Consider the following 19,711-nt stretch of genomic DNA (forward strand, 5'->3'; position numbering starts at 1 on the left):
TTCTTTCCTTCCTTCCTTTCTTTTTCTTTCCTCTTCCTTGACAGGTCTCATGTTGTCTAGGCTGATCTTGGACTCACTATAGCCAGGATGAATGACAGTGAACCACCACACTAGGCCCATCAAATCCAGGGCTTCCTGTAGGCTGGGCAAGCACCTTACCTCATCCCAGTCTCCTCGGCTCCTTTAACTCAGGACAGTTCTCCAGGCCTTTCCTCTTTTCTTACAGTGCACCTTTGTTGCGGAGCCTTGTTGGCTAGTTTTGCATAGGTCTCTGACTCTGTGCAATAGGTGAGATCAATTCAGGCAAAATACTTCTGTTGAAGGATATTGCTTGTCAGGTTACCAAGAAGAGACTTGATACCCTATGAGCATACACAGGGGGAGGAGGTCCCCCTCAGGCACAGTCATAGGGGAGGGGAATAAGGGGAGAATGGGAGGATACAAGGGATGGGATAACCATTGAGATGTAACAAGAATAAATTAATTAAAAAAAAGAAAGAAAGAAAGAAAAAAAGAAAGAAAGAAAGAAGAAAGAAAGAAAGATATTGCTTGAATCTTATTGCCAGACATCCGGGAACAGGGAGGCTTAAGACATTTCCAGGAAATGAATGAGATATGGCCTGAGAAGTGGTTTATAAACAACCTCTCTGTCTCTGTGCTCTCTCTGTCTGTCTCTCTGTCTCTCCTCCCTCCCTCCTTCCCCCCCCTCTTTCTCTCCCTCCCTCCCTCCCGCCCTCTCTCTCTGTGTTAAGTGTCATTCAGAGAACTGACTGTTGCCACAGAACCGTTTCGTCTTCCCCTCTGGACTGTCCAGTCTGTTGGAGACCTAAAGCTGAGTTCCCTCTGCGCATGTGCTGTAAGGATTTTGTAACTTCGCATGCGCAGAGCCTGGTGTGCTCAGATGTCAAGTGGGGAGGCCGTCACCCATTTCACAATCTGTTGGGGGCAGTTAGTGTAGCAGCGCACCCAGGAAAGCCGCTCCAGCTTCAGACGTTTTTTTTGGTAAGCTGGTTGTTAAGTAGCTTGGAGCTTGGAATCCACCGCAGGGAGTCATAGGGCAGCCAGCGGGAGCCAGAGCTACAGTTAGGACTTTTCTTCCCAGCAGAGCTGTTCGTCAAAGATGTTCTTGGCCAACATGAGGTGGATTAAAGCGTGAGGTGCTGGCACTAGGCCAGGCAGCCTGCTCTGAGTTAACTCTGGATCAACAGATAATTCCAGAAGGAAACCCGTTTTCCAAAAAGCAATGCTAACAATATCAGTATGATTGCTGCTTTATGGTGTATTTCAAGAATTTGGGACCTGCTATCTTAATGTCTTTGAGTTTTTAATTATCATTGCCACCGTGTTGTTATTATGCCGTATGAGTGAGTCCCTCCTCCGGCGTGGAAGTCTGAGGACACCTTTCAGCAGTCAGTTTCTCTCCTTTAGTTGTGGATTCTGGGCCTCGAACTGAGGTCCTCAGGCTTGTGCAGTGAACACTTTTGCCTGATAAGCCACTGGTCCTCTTTTAAAAGCTTACATTTATTTATTTAATGTGCTTGTATGTATGTATATGTGTTCGTGCGCCTGTGGGAACTCCCAGCATGGGATGGATATGGAGGCTAGTGGTCAGTTTGAGGGGAGCATCTCTTTCCTTCCATCAGGTGGGTCATGCTTGATTTGGGATTGAATTTAGGTTGTCAGGTTTTACAGCAAGCTGAGCCATCTTACTGCATTCCCCCTGCCCTGGCATTTAACTTTTTAATATTTATTTTTATTTATGTCTATGTGTCCTGAGTATATGCCTTGTATATGTGACTGCCCACAGAACCAGAACAAAGGGCATTTTGATCTCCCTGGAGCTGGAGTTGCAGGCAGTTGTGAGCCTCCCAATATGTGTGCTTGGAACCATACTTGGGTCCTCCGTAGCACAGCAGGCACTGTTAACAGCTGAGCCCCTTTTCCAGCCCCGCTATCCTCCTTAAAGTTTTATTGGAACATCATGCTAAGTATTCCTTACCCGTATGTCTGCTTTCATGCTACAATAGCAATTGAGTAGTTAAGAGAGAGACCATATGATTCAAAATGTCTAAAATATTTTTATTTTATTGCGCGTATGTGTGTGTGTGTGTGTGTGTGTGTGTGTGTGTGTGTGTGTGTTGAGGCAGAAGAATGTTAGTTCAAAGCCAGTACATAGCAAGACCCTGTCTCAGGAAAAAAAAAGTTTTCTGATGCCTAATCCATACAAAATATAAAACACTTGCACATGCTGTCTTTTCATAATGCTTTATCTACTTAATCTATTCACGTGTGTGTGTGCGCGCATGCATCCGTATGAATGCTGGTGCCCAAAGAGGCCAGAGGAGGGTGTCAGATCCTTTGGACTGGAGTTACAGGCAGTTGGGAGCCACTTAGTGTGCATGCTAGGTCCCACACTTGGCTCCTCTCAAAGAGCAGTGCATGTACTTAACTGCTGAGCTATCTTTCTAGCCCCTGAAAATATCGTCTTGAAAATAATTTTTGCATTAATCCTTGTGTTCACATGAGCAAGGGTGGCACATCAGTGCTTGTGGCAGATTCTCTCTCTCTCTCTCAAAACTAAAAACCCCACATAACTTGCTTTTGACTAGCCAGCTTGCTCCTGTGCTTGAATTGCAAGCAGGCCATCAGACCCACTTTACCTCCTAGGTGCATGGGGTGTGAACCTGGCCTCCACATTGTGAGGCACGTGCTTTACACACTGTGCCATCTCCCCAGACCTTCTAAAATATTTTCTATTGGGTTCCTAACCAGAAGTGATGTCTATACCTCCTACCACTGGGGAAGCTGAGGCAGAAGAATGTTAGTTCAAAGCCAGTACATAAGTTTTCTGATGCCTAATCCATACAAAATATAAAACACTTGCACATGCTATCTTTTCGTCTTGCTTTATCTACTTAATATCTTTCACTTATGTGTGTGTTTGTGTGTGTGTTTTCCCATGCCTGTGTACACACGTAGACTGGAAGACTGTCCAGTATCATTTTCTGTAACTTTCCTTCAAGTCTTTTGAGACGGGGGTCTCAACCTGGGGCTTGTGCTTGTTTTCTTGGCTAGGTCAGAAGGCAGCAGGGCCCAGTGAGCCTTCTGTTGCTGCCTTCTTTGGAGCTGGGGCTACAGGTGTGCAAAGGATGCACCTGGCTTGTCATATGGATACCTGAATCCAAACTCTGCTCTGCTCGGTTGTACAGTAAACCCTTTTAACTGAGTCATCTACCTTGCCCGCGTAATCCACTTTTCTATCTTGTCTTCATAACGTGTGGGGTATGGGGCATGGATGCACAGGCACACTCATGCCCATGTGTGTAAGGCCCTGAAATTCACACCAGGGTCTTATTAGAATAGGGGGAGCTTTTGTGTGATCCAGTCCCCTGCCTTCAAAGAAAAGCCTCTTGTAATCTTTCTTTCTGTCTTTCTTTCTTTCTTTCTTTCTTTCTTTCTTTCTGTCTTCTGGATTCCAGACCAACTTTCTGTCAGCACATTCAGCCAGGGATGAGGCGGCAAGGCTGGAAGAACGCAGAGGGGTCATTGAATTCCACGTGGTGGGCAATTCTCTGAACCAGAAACCAAACAAGAAGATCCTGATGTGGCTGGTGGGCCTGCAGAATGTGTTCTCCCACCAGCTGCCCCGCATGCCCAAAGAGTACATCACACGGCTTGTCTTTGACCCGTAAGTTCAACCCATTCTTCCTTATTCCTTCTTTAATATAAGGGCGGTGTGGGGTGTGGGGAGGGAGAGCTATTTAGATTGTGACACTTATCCCTTGCAATCCAGCTGCCTCCTGTCCTGCTGTGGATACAGAGGCCACACTGATAGAATTTTCATGTCAAATCACTAAGGTTATTTTGTCAACAGTTTTTAAATGTTCTCATCAATGGATTGGAACTTTGTAGTTTAAATTGCTGAGATTGGTGAGTGGGTAAAGTCTCTAGCTGCCAAACCTGATATCTGAATTCTATCTCTGGGACCCACATGGGGGAGAGAGAGAGAGAACCAACTCCCACAAAATGTTTTCTGACTTTAGCACATGAGTGGCATTCACTTGTGTACACACACACACGCACACACACACACACACACACACACACACTTAATTGCACACACAAACAAATGAATGAACTGACAAAAAAAAAGCTGGTGAAGACTCTTCTGCATCACATTCCTTTTAGACGTGAAAGCATAAAAATCCTAGGATGTCTTACATCGCCGTCAGTACATTTTTGGTTTTGTTGTACTAACCAGGTACCACGGTAGCCCAAGTAGCCATAAGTAAGGCTGCACCAAAGCTTTGTGGGATCTTCAGGCAAAGTACAGAGCAAAGCACAGTCCATTTATGCAATGTGCTATGGAAACACTAGGGAGATTACTGGGATTTAAGATACACTAACCTAAAAAATATATTGCTTTAAGGGGGAAAAAAAATCATCCAAGGATGAGGATGTAGCTCAGTGGTAGAGGGCTCACCTGGCATGAACAAAGCCCTAGGTTCAATCCATAATATTACAAAAACCAAAAATGAAATCAACAACAACAACAACAACAAGGAATTAAACATTGTGTTTTAACCTTGTTAGCCAGACAGCCTATGTGAAATGTGATTTGCACCTGTGGCAAGTTAGCGTGAGACAGTAGGGTGGGATTCCACACTCCTGGGCTTGCCAGTTCCTACGTGAGGATGTTGTACTCTTTGCTGGGATGTTTCTGTCTCAGTAATGCATGTCAGCCCTTGCCTGCCATTTTGAGCTTAGAGCTCTGAGCTCTCCTTCCAGCTCCCAGAGGCAGTTCCCAGTCATGGGGCCTGCCGCTTTCAGAGCTCCTCCAAGCACACACTTTCAGGCTCAGTCACGGGCTCTTCTAAGGGAATGCTTCCTTTGTCTCCGTGGGAGCTCTGATGAAGTAGACTTGCCCTAAAGAGTCCAGGGAAGTGACTGCCTGGAGAGCTGGTATCTAGATGAAAGAACCTCCCTATCCACCCCGAAGCCTTCTTAGTCAACAAGAAACATCTGCAGAGTGTTGTGTGTGTGTGGGGGGTTTTTTGTTTGTTTTTTGTTTTTTTAACATAACCAAGAAAGAGAATACTCTGACTTAACCTTATTCTTTTAGGAAACACAAAACCCTTGCTTTAATTAAAGATGGCCGTGTCATTGGTGGTATCTGTTTCCGGATGTTTCCATCCCAGGGATTCACAGAGATTGTTTTCTGTGCAGTAACCTCAAATGAACAAGTCAAGGTAAGAGAAACCAGGGACCTTAGCAGAAAAGCAGAGGCAGGGCTTCTTGCTGACACCGTGGAGCATGGGATCCCTCAGAAGTTCTATCACTGTTGTTGACTGTGTATATGTGGGGACAGTATCCTGCCCTCTATATTCTCACTAGGGTTACGTAGAAGCTTTGCCCAACCTTCAGGCAGAATGAAGGAACACCACACATGCCAACATGTATCCTGAAGCTAGTAGATGGAGATAGAGTTTTGAAAGTAAATCTATGTTTATTGTTAGTTTACATGTAACATGCACAGATAGGCAGGCACGGGGGCACGTGCACACACATACACACACACACACACACACACACACACACACACACACACACACGGTTTAATTATTTCACACAGTTCAGCAAAACTCTCACCTAAAAGTACAGACAAATATTAAAGAAATTCCAAAGGAGTGGTTGTGGTGGCCCCACACAGTTAGTCTCAGTACTTAAGAAGGAGAGGTAGGCAGATCTCTGTGAGTCTGAGGTCAGTCTGGTCTGTCTATTAAATCCAGGGTAGCTCGGAACACCCTGTCTACAAATAGAAACAGACAGACAGATAGAAAGAAGAGAACTTTTAACAAATTTCAATAAATATGTGAACAAAGTATTTGTATGAATTTGGTCCAGAGCATTCCCTTGAAGCCAGAGGTCCGTGCATGTGAGGCTGGCGCTTGGCTGTACGGCTGTAGCACTAGTCCCTCATGTGGGTGTTGATCTTGCTGGTGTCCTCTTCTACCCCCGCCCTGTTATTGTCTCAGGCATAGGCGCTCCGTTCCAGGGAGCTACCGCTGTGCTTGGGTAGGATTGCCTTGGGTTTGCCTGGAGTAACCTAGATGTACTGGGCAGAAAGAACTCTTCTCTGTCTCTCTGAGGATATTGCTTCAGCCCTAGCAGGGTACGAGTTTAGCATTCAACAGACTCTACAGCAGTGGTTCTCAACACTCCCAATGCCGTATCGCTCTAACACAGTTCCTCAGGTGGCAGGGACCCCCAGCCATAAAATTATTTTTGTTTCTACTTCACGACTGTGATTTTGCTACTGGTATGCATTGTAATGCGAATATCAGATGTGCAGGAGATCTGATTTCTGACTCCAAAGGGTTTGAGAACTGCTGCAAAGGAATATGAAAAAATTTTGTGGTGAGTAGCTGTAAGCAGTTTGGGAGTCAATGGTGGCTGCAAATAAATAAATAAATAAATAAATAAAATAAAAAAAAGACTGAGGCAAGTTGTTAAAAAAAAAAAAAGCATGTGGAAGCTACACATATAAGCCATGCATGCACTTAGTACAAACTTTCTAGAAGATCTGTTTCAAAAAAGTAAGTGAAAGAAAGCAGGAGAGGTCAATTTTTCAAATGGCGGTTCATTTAACTAAAATTCAATATTATGAGGAACTATCAACAACATCTACATTCTCTGTGCAGAGCCTTTGAAACTGGTATGTAGTTTACACTCAGCCTGTTTCAGTTTGCAGTGGCCACATTCAAGTATTAAGTGGGCATGAGAGGCCCACTCTCTTGGGCTAAGGACTCCGTTGGTTTTTTCAGGGTCAAAAAAACACAGCCGTTTACAGAAACTAAAAATAAGTCATTGGAAGAAATCATTTTCTGTTTGAAGTGTGGTTAGTTTTGGATACTTTTGCGTTCTTTTACTGTTCAACTCCCAACCCCCTTTCCTGTTTGTCTTATAGACAGAGTCTCATGGAATTGATGTTGGTCTCACGTTTGCCATAAAGCTAAGAATGGCCTTGAACTCATGACCCTACTGCCTCTGCTTTTTTCTTCCTCTTTTAAAAAATTATTTATTTATTTATGTATGAGTGCTCTACTGGCATTTACACCTGCAGGCCAGAAGAGGGCACCAGATCACATTATAGATGGCTGTGAGCCACTATGTGGTTGCTGGGACTTGAACTCAGGACCTCTGGAAGAGCAGCCTGTGCTTTTAACTTCTGAGCCATCTCTCCAACCCTTCTCTCTCTCTTTTTATTAAAGCAGGGTCTCATTCTGCAGCTCATGCTCTCTTGAAACTCTTTATGTAGGTCAAGCTGGCCTTAAACTCGGTATTTTTGTGTTCATTTTCAGAGTGCTATGGGTTATGCGATTCTAAGCATGCAATCTAGCTCTTCATGTTTTTTGTTTGTTTGTTTGTTTTGCCTGCTCTTTTACACAGTGTCTCACTAGGTAGTGCTAGTAGCCATGGAATCTTTTTGTAGACCAGGCTGGCCTAGAACTCACAGAGGTCTACTTATTCTGCCTTCTGGAACAAGTTAGCATTTTAGTTTTGACTCTACCACTCAGAATCAAATTGTAGATGCAGGCCTCTATAATTTGTCTGTAGACGGGAAACACTGAAACTAGATAGAAACTGCCCTTTAGTGTTCTTTCAAGAATTAGGAAAAGAGGCCTTTTAGACATTGATGTCTTTGTTGTCTCCCTTCCTCAATGTGAGAAATGCCCAGATGTCTCCTGAAGTTCAGAATTTAGGACCTCACTCAAAGAAAGGTTTGTTAGCAATACATAGAAACTGTGCCTTGGAAAACACACCAGTGGCTTGTGATTTGGGGTAATTTGTTTTTTTTAAAGGTGGCTAAACAAAGCACTTAGTTTGGAAGAGTTTATTAAGGTGGACACAGGAACTTTTACGGATCCCAGAGAGAAATTGAAGATACCCTAACACTGGTGGGAAATGCTTCACGGCTTCCAGATGGGCGTTTCTCTCTCCTGCGACAGCACAGCCCATGCAATTTCCTAAAAACTTGAAGGAAGGTGGCCAAACATTACCCACTCGGTAGGAATAGCAAGGGGAAGAATATTTTTTAGAGCATGGCAGGAATATGGGTGAAGGGTTACTTCTAGGAGCAGAAAGGATTCAAAGACAGCTGCATTACCAAGGCCCACCCCAGTACGGGAGAGAGCCCCTAAAAGCTGGAGATCTGGAGCACACTGCCCAGCCTGCAGGTAGCTCAGCTGGTCAGAGAGGGTTCTTTCAGGTAGCACAGTGGCGGAAGAGTATCTCTCAGTAGTCTTTATAGTTTATATAGGTGGGGAGTGGAGGAATCCCTGAGTGTGTGAAGTCCTGAGTGAATGTGTGTTGTTGGAACGACTCACCATGGCAGGGACCTTGATTCAGGGGAAGATGTCAAAGCTTCTCTCTACCCCTCCAGAGCAAGACTCATAGAGATGGCAAAGCGTCCCTCTGGTCCTCATGCCAATTTTGATAGTACATGCAGAAAATGTCCACCCTAGTTTTCTTCTCTTAATACAGTGGTTCTAAACCTGTGGATCATGACCCCTTGGGGGGGGGGGGGAGTTGTCAAACCAGCCTGTCCCAGGGGTTACCTACGACCCCCAGAAAACAGACATTTACATTATGGTTCATAACAGTAGCAAAATTGCAGTTATGAAGTAGCAGTGAAAATAATTTTACGGCTAATATTTACAACATGAGGACTGTTCCTTCTACAGACACTGCTCCTTCTGAGACAAGCTGAATCCAGTTCCCTGTTTCAGTTGCATGCACCAACCTCAGCTTCGTCCGTCTTCAACTCTATATAATAAACGTGCTGAGCTGCTGGGGTGTGATAAACCTGGGGTGGGGCGAGGACGCTGTGGTTTCTATTGGATCATGCAGACCTCGACGTGTGTCTCTCTGTGTGTGTGTGTGTCTGTGTGTCTGTGTGTGTCTGTGTCCATCCTTTCTTCATTCTTGGTCATCCTGAAGCAATCTTGAGTTTTCTGCTTCTGTGTGTGTATTGGGAATTGAACACAGGTCCTCTGGAAGAGCAACCCGTGCTCTTAACTGCTGAGCCATCTCAGCCGCTTGACAAACTCTTTTTAAATGCCCGACTTAATACTTTCTAACTCTTCTCCTTTTACACGTTACACGTGCATTGTTCTGAATCCATGCTGCCAATAGAAATATGAGTTTCAAATATGCTTCCTTTTCTAAGTCAGGTGTGGTGGCACATGACTTGATGCCATCAGAGGGGGGCAGAGGCAGGTGACTCTCTGTGAGTTCCAGGCTATCCTGTCCCCCAAAGACCTAATAAATAAATGAATAAATAAAGAGTTCTAGTAGTCATATTGCAAAGGAAAAAGAGACAAGTAGAGTTAAAATGTTTATGCTTTGTATTTAACCCAATATGTCCAACATATGCCATGTCAACACAAAGGAAGCATAAAATGTATTTTTGTATTTTTGCTGATGGACATTTTATGCTTCTAGCACAGTCTAATTGGCACTGGTAAGCTGTCATATTGAACAGTGCAGGTCCATACTGTAGTTCTGTGTTTTTTGTTTTTGTTTTTCTCTTCCCTATGTCTCTATGAATTCTTCCAGGGCAGAGAGTGTTTTACTTGTTTTTCTATTCACGTCATATTCAGGCTCATAGTGTCTTGGTTTATGGTACATGTAGGAAAACGTCCTTCCTAAAAAAGGGAGACTTTTATTGGACTGAGCTCCCCACCTGATAGCAGCAGCAAGGCATATTGGAGAAAGTCTTGAAAAAGTGCTTATATTGCTAAGGAGTCCCCAACTCATGCCACACAAAGATACTGCTTGGTTTGAGAGGTGAGAAGTAGAGGTGAACAGGAGTGAGGGTCAGATCCTGTGGTCTGTGCTGTGATTCTGGGAAGTGGTGTCCATGCAGTAGACAATCTTGTGTGAGGATATTGGCCTCTGGATGCCCTGAATCCTGCTTTTTCCCCTTCCCTCCTTCCTTCCTCTTTTTTTTTTTTTTTTAGGTTCTGAAACACTCACTCTAAATTCCTTAGTCTTTCCTGAGCTTTGCATGTCATTGAAAAAAGCTAACACTTGGCATTTTCCCCCTTTAAACTACTCAGGTTTTGTTGTTTGTTGATCATTTTTGTTTTTCTAGCCAGGGTTTCTCTGTGTAGCCCTGGCTGTCCTGGAACTCACTCTGTAGACCAGGCTGAACTTGAACTCAGAGAGACCCACCTGCCTCTGCCTCTTGAGTGCTGAGATTAAAGGCATGTGCCAACACCACCTGGCTATCAGTTTTCACTTAAACTAATTTTTTAATTTTAAGAACATGATCTTATTAATTCTTTGAGAATTTCATATATTTGTATAAACCCTTACACCAACTCTCATTTTTAATTTCTTTTTAAGACAGGGTTTTGGTATATAACACAAGACTATATACCAAATATAAATCCTCCTACCTCAGCATTTTGAATGCTAACTTTACAGATGCACACCAGAACACTGGGCCTGTTTTCCTATATTAAACCATTCATTTATTCGACGTTGTTCACAGTTTTTGTTTCCACTGTCTTTTTTTTTTTTTTTCCTCCCTGACTCAGATTCTGGGTTTCTCAGGTTTTTCTTGGTCTGATAAACCAAGCTGGAAGTCCCGTGTCTGTCTGTGATGCAGTTGCTAGAAGGGTTGTTGTTGCCTGGGACAGGTAAATGCTTAGATCAGTACACACAGTGCCCAGTGAAGATCTGCGTGGCTCTGGTTACATCCCTGGGATATGCTAATGAGGACCAACACCATTCGTCTGCCTGCCTCCTTTCATCTCAGCTTCTCAAATACTTTCAAGATTAAACTCACCATCAGCATTCACTCGAAAAGCTTCTGGCATCAGCAAGGGGGAATTTTAGGATTAAGTTTGGAGTCTTTTCAAAGAGCAAGGGACTAGTATTTTCTTTTTCTTTTTAAAATATATTTTATTAATTTATTCATATTACATCTCCATTGCTAACTCATCCCTTGTATCCTCCCATTCCTCCCTCCCTCCCATTTCCCCTTACTCCCCTCCCCTATGACTGTGACTGAGGGGGACCTCCTCCCCCTGTATATGTTCATAGGGTATCAAGTCCTTCCTCTGAGTGCCACCAGGCCTCCCCATCCAGGGGACGTGGTCAAATATGGGGCACCAGAGTTGGTGTGAAAGTCGCGACTAGTATTTTTCAAGTGATCATTTTTGTCTTGGAGCACAGATTTTGAATGTATTGATTCAGACATGCAAGAAAGGCTTGTTGCCATGATAGATAGTTCCTCCGAGGAAGACCCTGGTTGGTAAACTCTTCAAAGCTACAAACTCCTATATGTTATCATTTCCTGTCCTGTTTTCAGGAATTTCTTTTCTTGAGTATCTTTGCTTCTCCCAGGGCTATGGAACACACCTGATGAACCATCTCAAAGAATACCACATAAAGCACGACATCCTGAACTTCCTCACCTATGCAGATGAGTATGCCATCGGCTACTTCAAGAAGCAGGTCGGTTCTCAAGGAAGCCTGGTCCCTCAGTCTGTGTGTGTGCATGGGTGTGTGCACGGGTGTTCTATTTGTGCACCCTTGATGGCCAAAGCAAGAGATCTTTCTGCCTTATTGCTTTGTGACGAGACAGGATCTCTCCCTAAATCTGAAGCTCTTTTAAAACATTAAAAATTAAAGGGATATTGATTTATTTTTCTGGAGAATGTTCATTTCTGACAGAGTCTGCAGAGGAGTCTGGTCCTAGGATCTGGGTTGTCATTTCACTCTGGAATTTATATTCCTCCTGCTGGATTAGTGGGATGTACCCTGCCCTCCCCCCCCCCCCCCCAACCACCACCACCAGACACTTTTACATTTAACTTTGCTTCCTGCTGGCACTGTTTGATTTTTTTTTTTTTTTTTTTTTTTTTGTGATGGTTTTGTTTGTTGTGGGTCTCTCTGGGTGGCTGCTGCTCCGAGCAGTGCTCCCCTTAATCCTTAGCACCAGGCTTGGCCTTGAGCCAGCACTTAGCAGCCAGTTGGATGGTATTATACAGACAGCATCCTGATGGGTGAAACTGATTTTCCTTGCAGGGTTTCTCCAAAGAAATCAAAATACCTAAAACCAAATATGTTGGCTATATCAAGGATTATGAAGGAGCCACTTTTGATGGGATGTGAACTGAACCCTCAGATCCCATACACAGAGTTCTCTGTCATCATTAAAAAGCAGAAGGAGGTGAGATGCCGACTCCTGTTGTGCCCAGGCCAGACTTGGGGTGGGCTGCATTTTCCTGGGTTCCCTCCCCACCCCTATGTCTGTGTGTGTGTGCGCGTGTGGGTACTAAATTGTGAAAATATAACACATATTCAGTACCATGACATCTTATCTTCATTAGGGCCTTTTGCAGGTCTGGCCCCTTTGCAGTCTTTTTTGGTTTTTTGAGACAGGGTTTCTCTGTGTAGCCTTGGGTGTCCTGAACTCCCTTTGTAGACCAGGCTGGCCTCAAACTCACATCAATCCATCTGCCTCTGCCTCCCGAGTGCTAGGATTACAGGCGTGCGCCATCATGCCTAGCTTCCTTTTGCAGTCTTATCTTTTTTTTTTTTTTTTTATCCCCCCCAAAATCCTCAAAGGCCATTGCTGATGCTTCAGCCTTCTGGCTCACATTACCCTATTCTCTGTCACTCAGGCAAGTGACATTTTTTTTCAGGTTCTGTTCCAGGCTGCCTTTGAACTTCTACAATGTTAGTCTGACCCACCTACTTGGAGTTAACTATTTATTATGCAGAGACATTTGTTCTAGTGTCTGTTACTGTCTTTTACACTGCGAGCTCTGAAGTCTTATCTTTCCAGGTAATAGCTGGTTTGTCATCTGTATTGGTATGGCATTCCTTATGCTGACAAACGAGGAGCAGTAATATCAGCGAAGGCTCAAGATATGAGTATACAGGGATTTAATACCTTTTAAAGGGCAGAATGGCATCAAAGAGATCCACCAGCACTGTTTAAGAAGTTAATGGCCTCTGGAATAGTGTGGACCATGACCTGGGAGTTGGGATGTGGGTGACATCAGCTTCACCCACTACTTCTGTTACTTAATCTGCTGTGTTCTTCCCTGACAAACTACTGAAGAAAAGCATCTGCCTTAAACCCATCTGCTTTCTATTGATATCCTTAATCCCAGTCCTTTTGCTTACTAGATGTGGCCCGAGCATATGTAATGGCTAGTGACATCAGTCACTCACTGAGTATTTTAAAGTAGGCCAGGCATGTGCTGCTGCAGAGGAGCAAAAGACATTTTATTTTAAGTTAGAAAATCAAAATACCTTTTGTTGCACGGTCAAAGATGTCTGCCCAATATGGGAGTTCCAAAAAAGGGCTGTGGAAGGATGCCTTAATACAAGAGGTGCCTCTGGCCTGCTTTCTGGAGAGCTGCCTTTCCTCACTATTCTTTAGGCTCTAACGAGCAGGTCTAGACTTGGCAGCTCTTTGGTGCTTTGGTGGCTGCTGACCAGTTGACAACCGGCACCGAGCTGTCAGTTGCTCATTGTGTAACCCTCTACTACCCACTAAGAGTCATCCCGGAAGTCTTAGGGTCCCCCGGAAGTCTTACGGTTCCCCACCGAGAATGATCTGTTTGCTCTTACTACGTAGGGGGAAAGCTGGAAGGACAGAGATGTTTCAGATAGTTAAAATTTCACTTTTTACAAGGCAAGGCTTTCTCCCTCACTCCTCTATTCTGTTCCCTCTTGGCTCCCCCTTTTCTCTTTTAGCTCTCCTCCTTTGTCTCTAGTTGTTTCTCACACATACCATTGGATGGACAAGTGTTTGGAATATTAACCTAGTTTTTTGTTTTTTTGTTTTTTCTCACACACATCCTTCCTCCCTCCAGCATCACCTTCATATATCTTCCATATGCCTCCTAACTTTATACCTTAAGAAATACCCCCAGCTCCTGCCAAGTCACTAAGTCCAATTACCGCTGCCCACGTACATGCAATCATGGGGTCATCCATTGAGGCATTGACAACCTATTAATGCCATCAGTTCCATTGCTTATCATCTAAGGGTCATCTGGAGTTTTTTAACCTCCTCCATGATGCAATTTTTAGGTCTCGGTGTGCAGACAGCCGCAGCATCTGTGAGTTCATGTGTGTGTGCATCAGCTAGGTAGTGTCCTGAAGCTGTCCTTTTGAAACATTCCTCCCCGTCTGCTGCATTTACGGTCTTCCTGCCCTCTCTCCCGTGCCGTTCTCGGAGCCTCTGGGGAGGAGTGTGTTGATGAAGATTCTCCACCTGTGGTTGTGCCCTCATAGGCTTACAGTCAGTGTTTTGAACTAGATTATTGAAAGGGAGGTGCAATCATACCATAATACAATAATTATTTCCTTGTAGAGATAGGCTAAGTATCTCTTATCCAGAATGTTTAGAGTCTGGTTGTTTTTTTTTCCCCCTTCCCTTCTTCAGTATTCCCATTGACTTACTGACTGAGCATCTTTAATGAGAAAACCCAAAATCTGAAATACTCTACAATGTCAGACTCCACTTGTGGAAAGTTCACGGAATAATAGCAGCAGTGAATTAGCTATATATATTGAGAGCTTTTCCAATCCCTGAATGCATACTTGATCAGGATCAGCTGAAGGTGGAGAGTGAGATCTCTACCACCCCATGTGTGAGATAGCTTTGTGTAGGATACCTGTGTGACCTGGGGCGGCACAGAGAAAGACCAGGTCAGTGTCCAACATAGAAGATGATGGACTCAAGAATAGCCGGGGCCTTGCAGCATGTAAGGAAGAAAGGCATTTATATACACACACACACACACATATACATACGCATATATATATACATATATATATACACATACACTCATGCACACACATATATCTATATAAATGTAGACTGCTGCAGAGAGAATGATTTTTTTACATCTCAGTTCACATGTGAAGCTACAAGACACTGGGCCTGGAGGGCCCCTGCTCACCTCTCTATCCAGCCTCTCGCCTTCCTTCTCTTTGATGGTCCATTTCTTAGTGGCAAGAGGTTGTGTGAATATTACTATATGGGTGTGATATAAAAGAATACTTCTTTTATGAGCTATTTAACATTTATTTTATATGTGTGGGATGTGTGTGCACCTTACCTGCTGATTCATGTCACTGGTCCTAGAACACGTCTGTCTAATTGTACCTGCTTCTTTGTATTCAGTCTTCCCTCCCTTTGGTCTTATGAAAATACAAACAGCATCAGGAGCACGGTCTCCTTAGTGTGTCTGACTTGCCTTGGTTTGTGGTGTGGCTTCTTTGACTAAAGACACTTCACCCCATGCCTTTCAGATCATTAAAAAGCTGATAGAAAGAAAACAAGCGCAGATTCGAAAAGTCTACCCGGGACTTTCATGTTTCAAAGATGGAGTTCGGCAGATTCCTATAGAAAACATTCCTGGAATCAGTATGTATAGACACTTTTAAAAAACAAAACCTTCCATTGCTCGTGTGAGATATGTTTGAAATGATTTGCAGAGTGCAGTCATTTAAAAAGCTTTCACCTGTCCATTTTGATGTCTTTGAAGTGGGCAGCAAGCTGGTTGTGGGGGTGCTCGCCTGTAATCCCAGCATTGGGGGACTAAGTTAGGAGGATTCAGGCTAAGCGAGGCTAGAGTGAGACACTACCTGGGGGTGGGGAGGGCAGTAATAAGGTCTTTTTCATGTCTTTTTCCTCCTAACTCAACCCAGACAGCATACCTGTAAAAAAGTTAATATCCATAATTTATTCGGGCCTGGCACTTGCCCACAATGCTTGGCAACAGGAATATGGATTAAATAGCATGGAAACTGTGGGTTTTAATATTTACAAATGGAGGAACTGGTCTTCAAATGGTGTATAAATTACCATGCAGGTCAAAACAGGACGTAGCCTACTCTGCTCTCCATATGACCTGCTGTGGACAACCTGCCTTGGCACCACTGTGCCCTGCATGAAGCCATTGCCTGACTTCTCTTTTCCTCTGCTCTCCAAGTGTGACAAAGGGCATGCCAGTTGTTTCAAGTTTCTACTTTACAGTAGCTTTCCTAGGAATTTTTTTTAGTTCTCTAAAAATGAACTGTAGTGGGTTAGACCATACAAAGTGAGTGGGATTTGTAGATTAGAAGCTAATAATTATCATTTGTCAATCTCACTTGGTTTGAACCTAAGTTCTTATAATGACTCAGTTATCCTACTCCACCCCACCCCCCCATCCCCACCAGAAACACAAAACTACAATTCTCCAGGAAAGAGACAGGATGTCTGCTTTATTGCACCTACCCTGTCTCAGCACTCCTCCCCCACCCCCAGGGTTACTCTGTGTAGCCTTGGCTGTCCTGGAGTCACACTGTAGACCAGGCTGGCCTCTAACTCACAGAGATTCACCTGCCTCTGCCTCTCAAGTGCTGGGATTAAAGGCGTGCACCACCACGCCTGGCCTGTCTCAGCACCCTTGATGCTGAGCTCCAGATTTCACTCTCTTGTGTTGCCACTGTTTTATAAGTACCGCCCGCTAACTGATTGTGCCACTGGAGCACTCTGTGTTGCCGCTGTTAATGGCTAAGTAGTTACCCTACTATTGAATGCCTAATGGTGCCAGGTATTATTCTGTTTTTATTTTATTTGTTTCCCAATTATTGCTTTTTCCTCTTTTGTCAAATGTTTAGTTATTTGGACCTAAAAAAAGATTATTAGTTGATGTCACAGGGCTAACACCACCTAGTTTCTGTAGCTCTGCTTCTTAGGAAGATAAGCCAAAGAAGAGGTAAAGTGGCTTTTTTAAGGATAAGGGAAGAAATAAAATGCAGCTTCCCCAGACACCATGTCTCTGTTACCCAGATATATGCACTGCAAGCAGGAGCTAGGGCAAACAAAACAGGGAGCAGAATATTGTTCCGAAATAAAAATAATCGCAGCACTTTGTTGTGTCTAATAAAACATTAGACTTGACGTTTACAAACGGAGCAGTGGCGATTTCTTCACTCCCTTTTCTTCTTTCTCTTGAAGAGTTGAATGAAATTCTTGCCTTGGCAGACACTAACCTCAGAGTTAGAGCCCTCGCCTCAGTAGTGGCGTGAGGTGTTGGCTTCAGTCCTCAGCACTACACAGGAAATTAACAAATCGGAGAAGAAAATATGTCAATGTGGCTTCCAGTCTGGGAAAACATTTTATGTTGTAAGCTGTATGAGAAAGAAAGTATATGCCACTAATTTCAGCGTGTTTCCCCAAATGAGACATTTCTTAAGACGTGACTGTCATGTATGATGCTTCTGATAAGTACTAAGTATGCTATTCGCTTGACCCAAAAGCAGTTCTCATTTAGTGTTTAATTTTGTTGACATATAGGAGAGACAGGCTGGAAACCAAGTGGAAAAGAGAAAAGGTAAGCAAGCTGGGCTAGAGGATGTTAATGGAAGTGCTTTCCCCCGCTTCCAGCACGTAGAGGAGAAGGGCCAGGCGATGTAACTGGTATGCAGCAGTTGGTGGGCTTCAGTTCCGAGGCTGGGACCTGTGAGGCTGAGCTGAGTGCCGATAAGGCCCGGAACACGAACACTAATTCTCCCTCCTTGCTCTCTATTCTTTCAAGTAAAGAGCCCAAAGACCCCGAGCAGCTTTATAGCACCCTCAAGAACATCCTGCAGCAGGTGAAAGTGAGTGTGTTTGTCCTTCATCTCACGTTGGCATTTCCATGGGAGACACCTTGTTTGTTTGTTTGCTTATTTACTTATTTTCTTTCACTCCAGAGCCATCAAAGTGCTTGGCCCTTCATGGAACCAGTGAAGAGAACAGAAGCTCCGGGATATTATGAAGTTATAAGGTTCCCCATGGGTAATGCTATTACAATTTTCTTAGTATAGATAAAGAGCTGGATGGTGGTGTGGGAGACAGATGTTGGCAAAGGTGGACTTCATTGCCCTCTGTGGTAATGAGTGTATCATGAGTGGGGTCCACATAGTGATGTTGGGACACACAGGGAAGTGGGATGTCAGCCAGGGACATTCTGTGCATTTTCAGCACACTGGTTGTGGAGTGTAGGTAGGGACCTTACTGTAGGCAGTTCTGGATTACAAACCGGCTATTTGGATGCTTACAGATGGAAAGAAACCAGGTTATACTTTCTCGTTGTACATGGCTTGAGTCTGCCAAAAGTGGTTTTTATTTTTTAAGAAATGTTCAAGATAGAGGGTTGGAGAAATGGCTCAACATCACGTTCAATTCACAGAGCCCATGTGGTAGCTCACAACTGTTTGAAACTCCAGTCCCGGAGGGTTTTGACTTTCTTAAGCATTGCGTGCACGTAGACATGCGTGCAGGCAAAATACCCATGTCTTAGCCACTGTTCTATTGCTGTGAAAAGATACCATGATCAAGGGAATTCTTAAGAAAGAACACATTTAACTTGGGGCTGGCTTACAGTTTCAAGATTTCATCCATTGTTGTCATGGTGGGAGCATGGTGACATTCAGGCAGGGGTTAGAGTAGAGTCCGTCCATTGTGGTCATGGTGGAGCATGGTGACATGCAGGCAGGGGTTAGATTCCCTCCATTATCGTCATGGCGGAGCATGGTGACATGCAGGCAGGGGTTAGATTCCCTCCATTATCGTCATGGTGGGAGCGAGCATGGTGACATGCAGGCAGGGGTTAGATTCCCTCCATTATCGTCATGGTGGGAGCGAGCATGGTGACATGCAGGCAGGGGTTAGATTCCCTCCATTATCGTCATGGTGGAGCATGGTGACATGCAGGCAGGGGTTAGATTCCCTCCATTATCGTCATGGTGGGAGCGAGCAAGGTGACATGCAGGCAGGCGTTAGAGCAGAAGCAGAGCACCACACCTGGATTCACAGGCACAGGGAAAGACTGGGCCTTTAGAACCTCAAAGGCCACCCAACGAGATTCTTCTTCCAACAAGGCCACATCTCCTAATCCTTCTATCCTTTCAAATAGCGCCACTCCAAGTGACTGAGCAGTCAAGTATATAATCCAATGAAAGCCATTCTTAGTCAAAGCACCACACCATATGCATAAAGGTTATTTTTTCCCCTCCCTCCCTCCCTCCCTCCCTCCCTCCCTCCCTCCCTTCCTTCCTTCCATTTTCTTTCAAGTCAGGATCTCTCTTTGTAACCCTGTCTGACATGGAGCTCACTATGTAGACCAGACTGGTCTTAAACTTAGAGAAAATACATCTGATTCAGCTTTCCAGTGCTGGGATTAAGGGTATATTCCACCATGCTTGGCCACGTAAAACTATTTTTAAAAAGAAAGTTTGAAGGTAACAGAATGAGGGATTAAGCATCTTTTTGGCTACACTTCCAGAGGGAAAAGCTCTAGTAAATAATTTTTCCCATACTGTGGATGTCATATGCATATTTACTTAAAAAAACAAACTTTTAAAAACTATTTTTTGTGTGTACATGGTGTGTGTGTGTATGTTGTGTGTGTGTAGTCAAGTGTCACAGCACACAAGTGAAGGAGAAATAACAGCTTTGTGGAGTGAAACTCAGGCTGTCAGGTTCATCTCTGTCTGTCAAACCATTTTACCATCTTCTGTATATTTCTTATTTAATCTTTTTCCAAATCCACAAACTATAAAATAGGTGCTTCACTTGTACTGTGGAAACAGGAAAAATCAGTTGAGAATCCTCAAGTTAAATAAGGTTTTCAGTGTGCTG

At 44.0% G+C, this 19,711-nt stretch overlaps 1 protein-coding gene across 1 annotated transcript in view; it reads left to right on the forward strand.

Annotated features, from left to right (window-relative positions):
- Kat2b (lysine acetyltransferase 2B) overlaps window positions 1-19,711 on the forward strand; it is a 105,605-nt gene that overhangs the window by 80,307 nt on the left and 5,587 nt on the right. The window contains 9 exon segments of the mRNA XM_051153059.1: window positions 3,480-3,688; window positions 5,123-5,249; window positions 11,416-11,526; window positions 12,100-12,171; window positions 12,173-12,244; window positions 15,349-15,463; window positions 17,384-17,420; window positions 17,625-17,688; window positions 17,782-17,866. Coding sequence (XP_051009016.1) covers window positions 3,480-3,688; window positions 5,123-5,249; window positions 11,416-11,526; window positions 12,100-12,171; window positions 12,173-12,244; window positions 15,349-15,463; window positions 17,384-17,420; window positions 17,625-17,688; window positions 17,782-17,866 — 892 coding nt within the window.

The sequence above is a fragment of the Acomys russatus genome, chromosome 11, assembly GCF_903995435.1.
Source record: "Acomys russatus chromosome 11, mAcoRus1.1, whole genome shotgun sequence".
NCBI classification, from domain to species: Eukaryota; Metazoa; Chordata; class Mammalia; order Rodentia; family Muridae; genus Acomys; species Acomys russatus.